A 12262-nucleotide genomic window follows, 5' to 3' on the forward strand; every position below is an offset into this window, starting at 1 on the left:
ATGCAATGACGATGGCTGGATTACTTTCCTTTTTATATTTTACTTTAGATGTTTAAGGTTGCATAAGCATAGTCTTGAAAAAATAGGATAACCCTGAAAAAACTGTTCAAAACTAGTTCAATTTGCAATCCATCTCCTTGTAAATATTACTTTCTTCCAAATGTTACATTTGGCAATAAAACTATTAGATGAAAGCCCTCTCTGCCTTTCATTTCATTGTTCCCTAAATAGAGCAACCTACTGAAATCCCTCGCTTTAAAAATCAGACTCAGATCCGAACACCTACGTCTTTATGCAGTATTTCTCTTGTGCAGAGGTAACAGCCAAGGGATATGAAGGAAGAAGCAAAACAAGCAAACAGACAAACATGCAGTTTCTGAAAAATGAATACCCCTAAGAGGCTGTCTCCCGGGGAACTGCAAACCTTAGCCCCTTTCTGAGGAAGTGAGAGCTTGGTATTTCTTAGAGAGAGACTTTCCCCTTGACACACAAGCATTATAATGGATTCACTAGTTAAAAACTGTTTGGTTGGAGATACAGTCTCTGCATCTTTCTGAGCGCACAGAGGGGTAATGCCCTGTCCCTTTGGTCTGAGCAGGAAGCCTGGATCTGGGGTAGATTCCTCTGCAAGCTGCCCCTCGGGCTTCTCCCTGAGAAGCTGGCTCAGCCTGCCTGTTCCCTCCCTCCTGTGCAATCTCCTTCCCTCTCCACGGGTCCTGGGCAGCTCCATCCGTCCAAATGGGAGCTGAGTTTGCAAGCTGACAGGGCATGCACAGGGCTGGTGGTGCTGATGTCAGAGCCAGCAGACAGTTGTGATTGGGTCTAATTAGACTTTGCAGCAGCAAATAGACAAGCTCCCTGCGTGATTGGCTTCAAAGTGGCTGGTGCCAAACAACTAGCAGAGGTGCCAAAGTAGAGCCCTGCGTTTGGAGCCCAGATCAAGAGAGGCTGCCGGGGCAGGAGGAGGGGGAAGAGGAGGAGGGGGGGCCTGGGCTGGGCGCACCTTTCCTTCGCGGTCCCTCCGGCCCTAGAGCGCTTTGGTACTGGAGCTTAGATCGCGGCTCTCAGCCCAGCTGGAAACAAGTGACAGAGAACAATTAGAGAGGAGGGCGGGCGGGAGCGCTTGAGTGCTCAGTCCTAAAAAGTGAACCTGCTCCCTGATTTGCAGACGCATTTACCGGCGGCGGCGGCGGCGGGCGACAAGAACAGGAAAGGTGAAATTGTTTGAGAAAGGATTCCTGCCCTGTTCCACTTACCGGGTCCCAGCCATGGCATCGGTCTTGGGGACCAGCAGAGGGTCCGGAGGGCTGAGCAGTCAACTGAAATGCAAGTCCAAGCGGAGGAGGAGGAGGAGGTCCAAGCGCAAAGGTAAGGAGCTGGTTTTCTGCGCCGTCTCCCGCGAACTCTCCGCGCTGCGCCGCCTCCTCTTGTCTGTGGGCTTTGCCTGTTTCCAGCAGCTTCACTTCAGGATGCTGGTGGGATGTCGGTCGGTACAAAGCAGAGCGCTCGGCTCTGGAGTTAAGATCCCTTTGTAAATGCCGGGGCTTCCGCAAGCCCAGAGAGGGTGGCGAACCAACGGAGCAGAGGGCTCAGCAAAAGGCAGAGGAGAGGGGCTGAGGACGGGGCTGTTCCTTTGACTGGAGTACGGGCCCTCCCTGGACCCGCACTCCCTGGCCGCTGGCCACCTGCACTGCCTCTGACCCTCGCAGAGGCAACGTTAGCTCAGGGGCCAAAGGAAACCCTCTCTTAAGCCAGCATCCCCAAGAACGAGGGACGGGACCTCGTGCCAGCTTTTCCATGCAAACTCTCTTGGAGGAAGGAGTGGGCAAAACCCGGGAAATAGCGTCCCTTCGTTGGCTGACAGTTTCTATTTAGAGTGGTACCCGTTGTTTTGTAAGCACGGGGACCTGCAGAGAGAAACAGGGCTTATCTGGGGGGAATAAGCAGAAATTAATACATGAAAAGAGAAACAGGCATTACAGCTTGTTAGAGGTGAGAAAAACTGCAAACCAGAAAAGGAGAAAAAGCAGCCGATGACAGGTTGCTCCTGACACACCATCGTGTCTGTGCCTGGTTCCTGATCTGTTTGGAGAGGAGCCACCTGAAGTTAGTCCCATCAGTAACCCAGGGCTCCCACAGGGGCTGGTGCACAGCCGGCCCAGCTCCACGGAGGAGGCCGGTCTTGAAATGTCATCCTAGCCGGTGTCCCTTCCACGGGAGGGTGGAAGGAGCCTTCCAGGGCTGCCAGCTCTTCCCCAGAGAGGAACTTGTTATCAGCAGCTCCTTATCATGAGTCTGCAGGAGAAAGTTCAGTTCTTACTATTTGAAATGAGGCGTGTTTTTTTTTTTTTTAAGTGACCAGAGAGCCATAAAGAACAGTTGAAAAGACACAGCTAAAATGTATCAGATTTTCCGGTTTCTCTGCTGGAGCGTGCAGAGTTAGATGTGGTTGAAGTTGTAAGTCCTCTCCCAAGAGGACTTCTGCCCCATCTTTTCCTAACTGCTCTCAAACAGTCCCTGAGTCCTTCCCGACTTCTTCCAATAATAGAAATTAGCCGGGCGGTTTGAAAACATAAATGCCAATAGCACACAGTCGTTAATTATGATTGTATGTCAGGGTGGCAGGGAGCAAGGCGACAACTTCCCAGGAAGGTTTCAGAGCCTTCCATGTCAAAGGGGGTGATTTTGTCATTCTAGTTTAACTCTTGAGCTGCTAAAATGAATGCCAACTATTCACTTTGTTACCTGAAAATTTCACTCTGAAACAGATCTGTTAACATCTTCCAAAAATAATGCTAACAGAAAGTGACAGTGGTATTGAAAAAAATCACAGAATTTAATAATGAATATAAGTTTTAAAAGAGATAAAAAGGAAATGTTCTCTTGTGTACTTCAAGAGTTCTTATTTTCCAGTCTTTTTATTTAGTATATTTAAAACTGAAAAGCATGGAATAATATTTTGCAATAAAACAAAACCTATAGAAAGAAAATATAAGCTGATGAACATTTGTGCCTTTCTCCAAATTCATTTTTTGTACCTTTAAAAGTCAGTCATGCCGGCTCATAAGGCATTCGATTTCGGAAGGGAAGACAAGAAAATCTGAAGGAGGACTTCATTGGCTATAAACTTAACTATGACAATTCAAAATAAATTTTATATGAAATATTTATATGCTTTGTTTTCAATATACCAAGTCTCTTAATTTTTATAGCCAAAAACTGAAGTGGGAAAGGGTAATCAGGATGTGTGTGCTAATTCCTGTTATGCGTAAATTTATCCGTGGGGTGAAATTTCCTATGGCATCTGCCGACAGCTTATCATGGTCTGTGAGTCAAATCAAACTGCTAAGTATTCACTTTTTAGGGGAAAGTTAACAGTGTAAGTGTGTGTGGTCAAACGAAAAGAAAACAGCAATGACAGAGCACTTTAAATCTTTATTTGCGTTTTCCTGGGAATAGATCAGTTTGTATATAATTCCCAGTTATTACGGATGCTTTTTTTCCCTCTTCTATCAGGACAATAGTGAATTTAAATTATGTTCTAATATCCATGAATCTTAATAACAGTAATTGAATAGCATAGCCTCAGCTTTTAAGCTTATCTAATAATAAAGCTCTATATTTGTCACAATTTAAAATCCACACGTGTATGGGTGGCTGTTAAGGAATTTTGGTAAGGCTCTACTTAGTACTAACTAAAGCCACTGATTGTGAGCACAAAGAAGGAGTTCCTTTTGTATGTGAATAAATAAATTAAAATAAATGTTCATTTTTTTGGCCAATGACAAGTATATTTCCACCTGTTCTAATGAACAAGAGTCATTTTGAAGCTGCATCATAACTTTTAGTTTCCTGGAGCTGCCAGCCGAAGTGCTATTGGCTGGCTATATGTATTCTCTAAAAGTGGCTTTGTTATGATTTCTTTATTATGCTTTTTATTGTCAAAATCTATGGGCTCCGAAATAAAAACTCTGTCGCTACAGTATAAGTGTGGAATTGATACCATACTCCCATTATTATTAACTATGATCCAGAGTCTCGGAAGTAAATTTTTTTCCTGTAGGAGGTATTTTCTAGTCACCATACCACACAGAAAGTAGTTTATATCATTAAAAGTCAAAAAAAACCTAAAAATCAAAATAAAACTTAGTCACAGAATATGACTTTGGGTATTACCTAGCCGAGACCTGCATTTGTCTCTCAGATAAACTTTCAAAAGGATACTGAGCAAACCTCCCCACCCACCAATCCTCCTGTTATTTTATTAGGAACCAGTGCTGTCCATTTCTCTCCATGTGTTATTTTTTAGTTGGGACTTTACCTTAGAAATTATTTATGAATGTTTTACGTTTTCTGTACAAACAAGAAATGTCAAATTTTAACGTTTTTATGGGAAAAAACAGGCAGTTAAAAAAAAATCTGTGAAAAGGACAGAGTTTTTTTTTTTTTACACATGTGGTTAAGGAGTGTTCACCTCCCCTGTAACATGTGAGACCCGTCAGTTTATTCTGCTTCTATTTCATGCAAAGGCTCTCAGAAAACCCTAGCAGCTCTTGTAGTTTAGGAGAGTTGACTGATGCCTGCCCACACAAAATACCCACTTAGCTCATTTCTCTCGGAGAATTCTAGGAGACTGTGCTCTGCTTTACAGTTCTGGGTAAAATTATGTGGGGTGATTGCACACAACCACGTCTGTTATGTGGTTGTATTAGAGAAATGTCTGCCTGTATTACAAAAGAATTGAATGTGTGAATATTGTAAAAGGTATATATTTTAACCCTAAATAATAAAGGCAAAGGTTGAAGGGTTCTTAAATTAGTATCAACTCAAGCAGGTAGCACAAGAGGCAGCATCATCAAAATAGTGTAGTATATAAAGATAAGTCACTTAAATTTTTATCAGTTAATCTCTGGACCGTTGGATACCTCCAGGGTAATATGCCTGAGGAATTTCATAGGTGTATTTTTAATTATTAAAATAGTATATGTATTCTCTTTTGTTTCTCTTGATCTTTCTTTGGTGAGAGTAGTTTTCCAAAAAGAAGCTGTGTGTTGGCATGAAATGAATTTTGTGAATAAAATGTTTTTAACATTTGACCCATGAGTATATACAATGTATAAAATGACTGAAATTTCTGGAAATAAAAAAAGATTGCTCTTTCAACACAAACATATTAGGAAATGGATTGGGTACTGATACTAATTCAGTTGGTTCCAGGAGGTAAACAGGAAGACAAGGTTTTAAGTGAAGTGCGTCAATCATTAAAACAGAGAAAGGGAGGGAACTTTGGAGAACTATTTTAAATGCTGTAGAAACAATCATTTGGTAACTCGGTCCCCTTGAATTCAGCATCAACACACCACCTGTCTTTTTGAGGCATTTGACGGCAAACTAAGTTAATGCTTGAATTTCACGTACTGTTCCAGGGGGATCAGTTACACAGAGTTTTAGAAAATTGAGGGTGAATTTTGGAAGCTAACACACGGGTAAATCTCTGCAGAAGTAAGCTGATGAATCATGAGGAGGTAGGAGTGGCCGGTTGCTGAACGTGGGGAAATGCAGATAAAAAGTTGGCAAAAGGAACAGGATAAGTAGAGCAGATGGACTGCAGACACAGGCTTGTTGTGAAATGGAATTCCGTGCAAAGCTAATGAAATACAAAGATGGGCCAAGGATGAAGGTGGGAGGCTTGTGGCTCTCAGCCCCCGCAGCGGCAGAGTAGCTGGCGGGTCTCATCCTGGCTGCTGGGGACTTACTCCTGCATCACAGCCGAGCGTCCGTGCTCACCACTTGCCTCGCTCGCCCACAGTTCCAGAGGAAGGGCTGGATTAGGTGATAAAATTAAATTGATGAAACTGTTCGCCATCCTCTAATTATGTGAGGGCTTCTTCCTTTCTCTTTTTAAAATTTGTATTAGTACTTCTGGTTTCTAGTGACCCGTGTAATAGCAGTAATTTGAGGTTGCTTCAAGGGCATTAGATATGATGAGTGAACTTGAATTTAGAATAAAAATATGAGATTCATGTATCCATAGCTAAATAGTGGTGATTCGGTTATTGCAGAAGTGCTGTCCCAGAAGAGCATTATGTAAGGAAATGCAGAATAAGGAAATTGCATTTTTCTTTTCTTGAGGCATGGAGAGACAACTTATGCTCTGAAAGCATTCAATGTTCAATTTAAAAACCATAGATGTTTGTAGTTGTGTGTGTATACCTATATACATATATACAGAGTGAAGACAGTGGAAACATTTGAGCATTTTTTATGTCTGCCTGCTTTTTCTAAAATGCTAGAAAATGAAAGCACTGTTTTTGTAATATGGACAGTTTTGAACAACTCATAAACCCAAAAATAATTATACTACTCTGTTCTTCATCATTTAAAAATATTATCTCTGAATGCTGCACTGGTAATGGAGCTCTTAATTACTAGCAAACAAGATTTCTAAAAGGATAAATTTTCACATGATAAGCAAGATTTTAAAAGCACTTATTTTAGCCATTACTAAACTGAATAAAGAAAACAAGGTGAATGTCAAGTGAAATATGAAAAGCACGATGTGCTTCACAAAATAGTCAAACTGTTGAGTGTTAGCGTATCCATGAGCTTATACATCACAAGAAAAAGCCACACAGCCATGTACTGCCTGAGCGCAGCAAAGACCTGTTTCATGTTGTCGAGTCTCTGTAAATAGTGAAGCCAAATTAACCCGTCTTTTCAGTTAAATGGTTCTCCTGCACTGAAATACAGAAATACATGCTGTGAAATACTGGATTATGCAAAGAGAATTGTTTATTCCTCGCTATTAATATATTATAATTCCCTTAAGAATGTATCACTATCAAAGAAAGGGACATTACTTTCAGAAAGAGGGGAAAACGCCTGCTTAATTCTTGATCCACATGTGAATCTGATACCCTCCTGTGGGACTCCCAGAAACAGAAGGGGAGGGCACACTGAGAAATTTAAAACCTAGACTCTTGTACTTGCATATGTGACTGCCTTGGTTCCAAACATCCCTCTTGGGTGATTAAAATTTTATTTCCCTGTTTATTTTATTTAAAAGGAATGGGGACGGGGGCTATTGCCTCTGATTTCCTGATGTTTAAGCAACATCACAGCAAATGTAGCTCTGAGAGCCCTAAACCTCCATCCACAGATTTGTGAGTGAATCCATTTTCCCGGGAACCATATCCAAGAAATGGCAACCTAGAAGTGGAAATGTTTGCTTTTTAAGCTATCAGTAATTTTCCCCAAAATAAACTTGGCCACTTGCAAAGACAGCTGATTTTTTTCTTAAGAATGATAAATATTTGAAAATAAAGAGTTAATCTGAGTGCCTGAGTTCTCTCCATACACTGTGGACATTTAGTCATCTTTTATTATAGTTACAAGTGTTAACTATGAAGAGTAGCAGAATAATTTCATTTTATTATTTCATGGATGGGGAATGAATACAACTAGCATCTGGTTTCTGGTAAGAAAGTAGCTAGTAAGTGTCCCTTTGTGTCATAAAACACACACACACACACACACACACGAATTCACTGTCATCTGTTTTAAATTATGAAAATTATCAAGTTAATGTTAAAAATTTTTTAAATCTCAAAAAGTAGCAAGCAGGTAATATAAATTTTATGTTCATACTAAAGAGGGCATTTTATGCTTGATTAAGAAATAGTGTCCAATAAATGGGACACTTATAATGATAAAGAGTAGCATTTAAGATGGAAGGGACATATCAGGTGACTTTTAGATTTTAAGACCTTTTTTTTTTTAATCCCTAAGAGATGAAATTTTAAAAGCTTTTTTTAAGTTCACATAAAATCACAGGACTGGAGGTGGCTTCATGTGGATGCTTTGATGCAGAGAAGGCAGACAGAGGAGTCCTGCTTGTATACCTACTAACACAGCCCCAACGTGAATAGTCACAGGGGCTGTGCCCTGCAGCTAAAAAGTTCCAGCTCATGTCCACACCGGCTACTATCAAAACCTCCCAGGACTGGAGAGAGAAGCTGGTGTGTAAACAAAAGGTGGAATAGGACAGTTATCATTTCCAGTGTAATTACCTGTTCACTTTAGCTAAAATCTGGTTACACCCATTCCACTAAGCGCTTTTATAATGGTGCCCACAGAGAACTTTCTCACAAAAGAGATCGAAGCTTCTTTCTGCTGCTGTTTCACCATTTGAATGATAAATACAGCTAATATTGCTCAGAATATATTAGCCATCCTTCCTTTCTGGACTCTCTACTATACAGAGGTGACTCTTACATCCAAATGTTAGCTCAGGGCTGCCAGGTGATCGCACATAATAGAAAGTGTTCCTTTAAATACTTCAACTAGGATGTGCTTTGGAGACTTTTACAGATTTAATTAATCTTTGCCACTCCATTTATTTGAGGTGAAATCTCTAATTCTTGTTTCCTACCACCGATAGGCAGAAGATCTGCCTCATCATTGTATAATGTCTTAGGTGATTTCTCAAATATGGCATGAAAATAGGACAGAGGGGGACCCAGTTCTCTGAAACTGGAGCCCAAGTCAAATACTTTCTCTGTTAAAATCAAACAAAAAGTGGGGTGGTTCTGTTTCTCAGAAGCAGGACTTTGGAATCATGATAAAGTAGCTCACAGTGTACACCTAGGACACCAATAATTGATTTTAAAACTATTTTATCAAAGTCCATCGGAAGTACACAGATGTCCTCTCTTAAAAATTAATGCAACATTTCCTAAAAGTTTAATTGCTTTTGGAAAAGTCCAATTTAATAAACGTGACAGAAACGTCAGCAAAATAGATTTTGACCTCCTCTACCCCCAAGTCTGGCTGCGCTCACTCATCCCTGTCTGGAACAGATGCTCCTCCTGCATTTGGCTTATGGCTGTGGAATCTATGTGTCCTTAAAGGAAACATGCTCTCTTTCTAGTAGACTGTGCTCGGACAGAAACGTAAAGGTGCACAAGCTCAGAGACTGCCAGCCATGTACAATTTTAAAAGATTTTTTTATAAGTTTGGATGTTGAGCAAAACAATATTGCCTTTTACTATTCCTTAGGTGAATAAAAGCATGGAAGGCCTACTTTAACCACAGACATAAAGATATTTTATTTGTGTTTTAACTCTAAATATTCACACTATGGATGAAAGTTTGTAAAGGACCATCCGGATTCTAACAGAATTCTAACAGAAAGTGACTTTTTAATTCAAAACATATGGTTCAAGGAGAAATTTTTTTAATTCAAATGAGTCCATGCTGCTAATTTTCTTTCTAAAGAAGAAGTGAATTTGAAATAAAAATCATTGCTTTGTCCCTAGGTTAAATAATAGCTTTAAAAATACTCTTAAGACAGTAGAACAGGAAATACAGTAACTTTGACAGCCCTTCAACGATACTGAGCTGAGAGCAAATACTATCCCCCTGACGGTGGCTTTGGTGGCAGCACGTGTGTCACTGTACCAGCCCTTCTCAGAGCTGCAGGGGGGTCTATTCAGGGCTGGTTGAAATCCAGGGAGATATTTTCTTCTTAAGCATTTAGTATGATAAGTTTATTCATTTTAGATCTAAAAAATGTGGAGTTCATATCATTTTATTGTCGTCACTTGAGAAACAAGTATTTTTTAGTGAAGTTAAATTTATTTGGGGCTTTTGTATGTAGATAATGAATAGAGTTCAAGTTATTAAAAATTGCACTTTCTGTAGACTGTTAATATATACATATAATATATACAGATGACAGACTCAAGATTTAAAATACATATAAGCATTTATTGAAATAATGAATATTGAGATATTAAAAGATTCTCCATCAGCTGTCTGGAATAGCGGAAGTCTAATATATACTCATTTTTAGATAAACATTTAAAAAATTAAGTATAGAAAAAATCCTGAGAGCATGAACTCCTTAAGAAACAGTGAAAAAATGAACTTGGTTGATGATCATGCTTTTTAGTGTTGAGAAAAACATCATATTTTAAATTTTAAAATTTCATAAAGATGTGAAATAAATCTTTTTTGTCTTTTCCTCTAATAAGACTTAATCTATCCCCTTACATCATAAAATGAGAGAAACAGAAACCATGGTGGTATGAAGGGATTTGAACAGAAGGAGAGGGGACAGGAGAGAGAGAATAACTTACAGATCTCTTCCTTCCTGTGCTCTGATCAGAGTTCATCTTCCTGCATATTTTCTGTATCTTCCAAAACAGAGAGGGCTCTTGATTGAAAAGTAGGGGACGTGAGATCCAGTTCTGCTCTGTTTGCAGTTTGCCTTAAACATTGCATATGTATTCAAACAAGGGCTGTATTGGACCTGTGTGAGTACCTTTTATTCATTTGCAATTGTGTCTCCTTGGGTGCCTACTCTGGACTGGGCAAAGAACTAGGAACTAAAAAGATGAAAGAAAAAAAGTCAACAGTGTCCTCCTTCTCTCTGAGCTTGTATTGAATTTGGGGATATAGACACACAAATGTAAAATCAGGGAACAAAAACAGACCACCAGGACCCCAACATAGTATTAGGCCCTATGGGAATTTTTTTTAATACCCAATATTAGCATATATTTTACAAAATTGAATTTCTATTGTATTTCTTTTATCATTGCAGGTGAAACCTCCTGTATAAAAACTAAATCATTAAAATATAAACTCCTGTAGGTTTAAGCCTTTTTATCCCCTCCGCAGTGTCAAAACATAATAGCTGCTCAATTAAAATTCACTGAGAAAGTTGGTTTCATTTTTGAAATCAGTTGTTTAAAGAAATAATCAGAATGTAGTAAAAGGGAGGCTTTTCTAAGGAGATTGGGTACAGATCACATGAGCTGCTACAGTTTACAGCAGGGAACAAACCACATGAGGGGTGTGAGTGGGATGATATTCATGTTACCTCGGGGGTGATGACCGCTAGGGAAGGATGTGGCTTCTCCCATTCTTGTTTTGTGGAATTGACTGAAGGTTTGATTGGCGGGCGTTTGTCTTTGTGCATGGTGATTTCTCAAGGGGCCAGATGTACTTGTGTGGTCCCAGAAATTAGCACACAGGCTCTCTCATTGTACACCATCAATAAATGGTTGTTGCAGAATCAATTTATAAAGGGCACTGACTGACTTATTTTTAAGCCATTGCTATGGAAATTTGAATGTATTCATTCAACAAACATTTATGGGACATCTTTATGTGTCAGCCATCGTGCTAAATGGCAGGGATTAAGCAGTCACAGAAGCTCTGGAAAATGTTCTGAAAGAGCCAGACGGCACATCTGAACATGGCCCTGGCTTCTCCATAGTCCATGCTGAAGAGATAGTGCACAGTCCCCCCGCCGGAAGCTGGGGAGGCACATTTGCCAAACCAGCCCCACCAATGATCGTCACACTCGTGGTGTTCGTGTGGATGGGGTGAGGTGCAACCCTCAGACCCAGACAAATTCCCAAGGTGCTTCTCAGTGAGACTGGTGCCCCCCTACCCTTGACCCTGAGGAGTTCTTCTCCGCCTCTCCGTCCTGTGCCTGCAGCTTGGGCACAGAGGCACACCCCCTCCTGCCTCGTGGGTGCACACGTGTCCTTGAATCGATCCTACCTGCAACCAGCGCCCGGACTCTTCCTTCGAGGCAGGACCAGGCACCACCCCAAACTCAGCCACCATCCTGCTTCTCATTTCACAAAATTCCATTCTGTCCTCATGGCTGAGGGTAAACATTGTGTGCATCTGTGTAGTTCAGAAGTCTAGCACCAAGCCTGAGAAAGTGAGTAAACCAAGCATCTAACTTGTGGGATGGTTGGCATCTCTCTGCCTGGAGGTGATGCAAAGTAGGTACAGGGCTCATCCCAGCAGTCATAGGAGGCATTCCCACCACCATGTCCACTCAATACTGTGGACACAAGATATGTTGTGGAAAAGATGAGCCATTGATCCTGTCCCTTGTTTTTGTGTAGATAGCATGTTTCTTGGTCTTTCATATCTCTTACCTATTAGATGACCTTGGAATGATCTCTCTCTCTCTCTCTCTCTCTATTTCACATACATTAATTAAGCAGGTGACGTGTGTATAGCACGAGGAGATAAAATTCTTTAGTGCATGACTTACGTGGTCTGCTCACTTTGGCTACAGTGATGCTGGCTGCACTAGTTAGGACTTGATATTTATCTATAATGATACTTAGGAAAGTCTCCAAACTTGAACATCAGGGAAACAATAAAAAATGCAAGTTGATAAAATTGAAACCATACAATGGATTGAATGCTACATCCCATTTGTATATATTTG

At 40.5% G+C, this 12262-nt stretch overlaps 1 protein-coding gene across 1 annotated transcript in view; it reads left to right on the forward strand.

The window, feature by feature from the left end:
• The first annotated feature begins 1055 nt into the window (after positions 1 to 1055).
• ADARB2 (adenosine deaminase RNA specific B2 (inactive)) overlaps positions 1056 to 12262 on the forward strand; it is a 364115-nt gene continuing 352908 nt past the window's right edge. Inside the window, exon 1 of the mRNA XM_029236216.1 lies at positions 1056 to 1368. Coding sequence (XP_029092049.1) covers positions 1269 to 1368 — 100 coding nt within the window. The 5' untranslated portion in view covers positions 1056 to 1268. The remainder of the gene's footprint in view (positions 1369 to 12262) is intronic.

This window comes from Monodon monoceros, unplaced genomic scaffold, assembly GCF_005190385.1.
Source record: "Monodon monoceros isolate NGI ecotype Baffin Bay Population unplaced genomic scaffold, NGI_Narwhal_1 Super_Scaffold_21, whole genome shotgun sequence".
In the NCBI taxonomy this organism is placed as follows: domain Eukaryota; kingdom Metazoa; phylum Chordata; class Mammalia; order Artiodactyla; family Monodontidae; genus Monodon; species Monodon monoceros.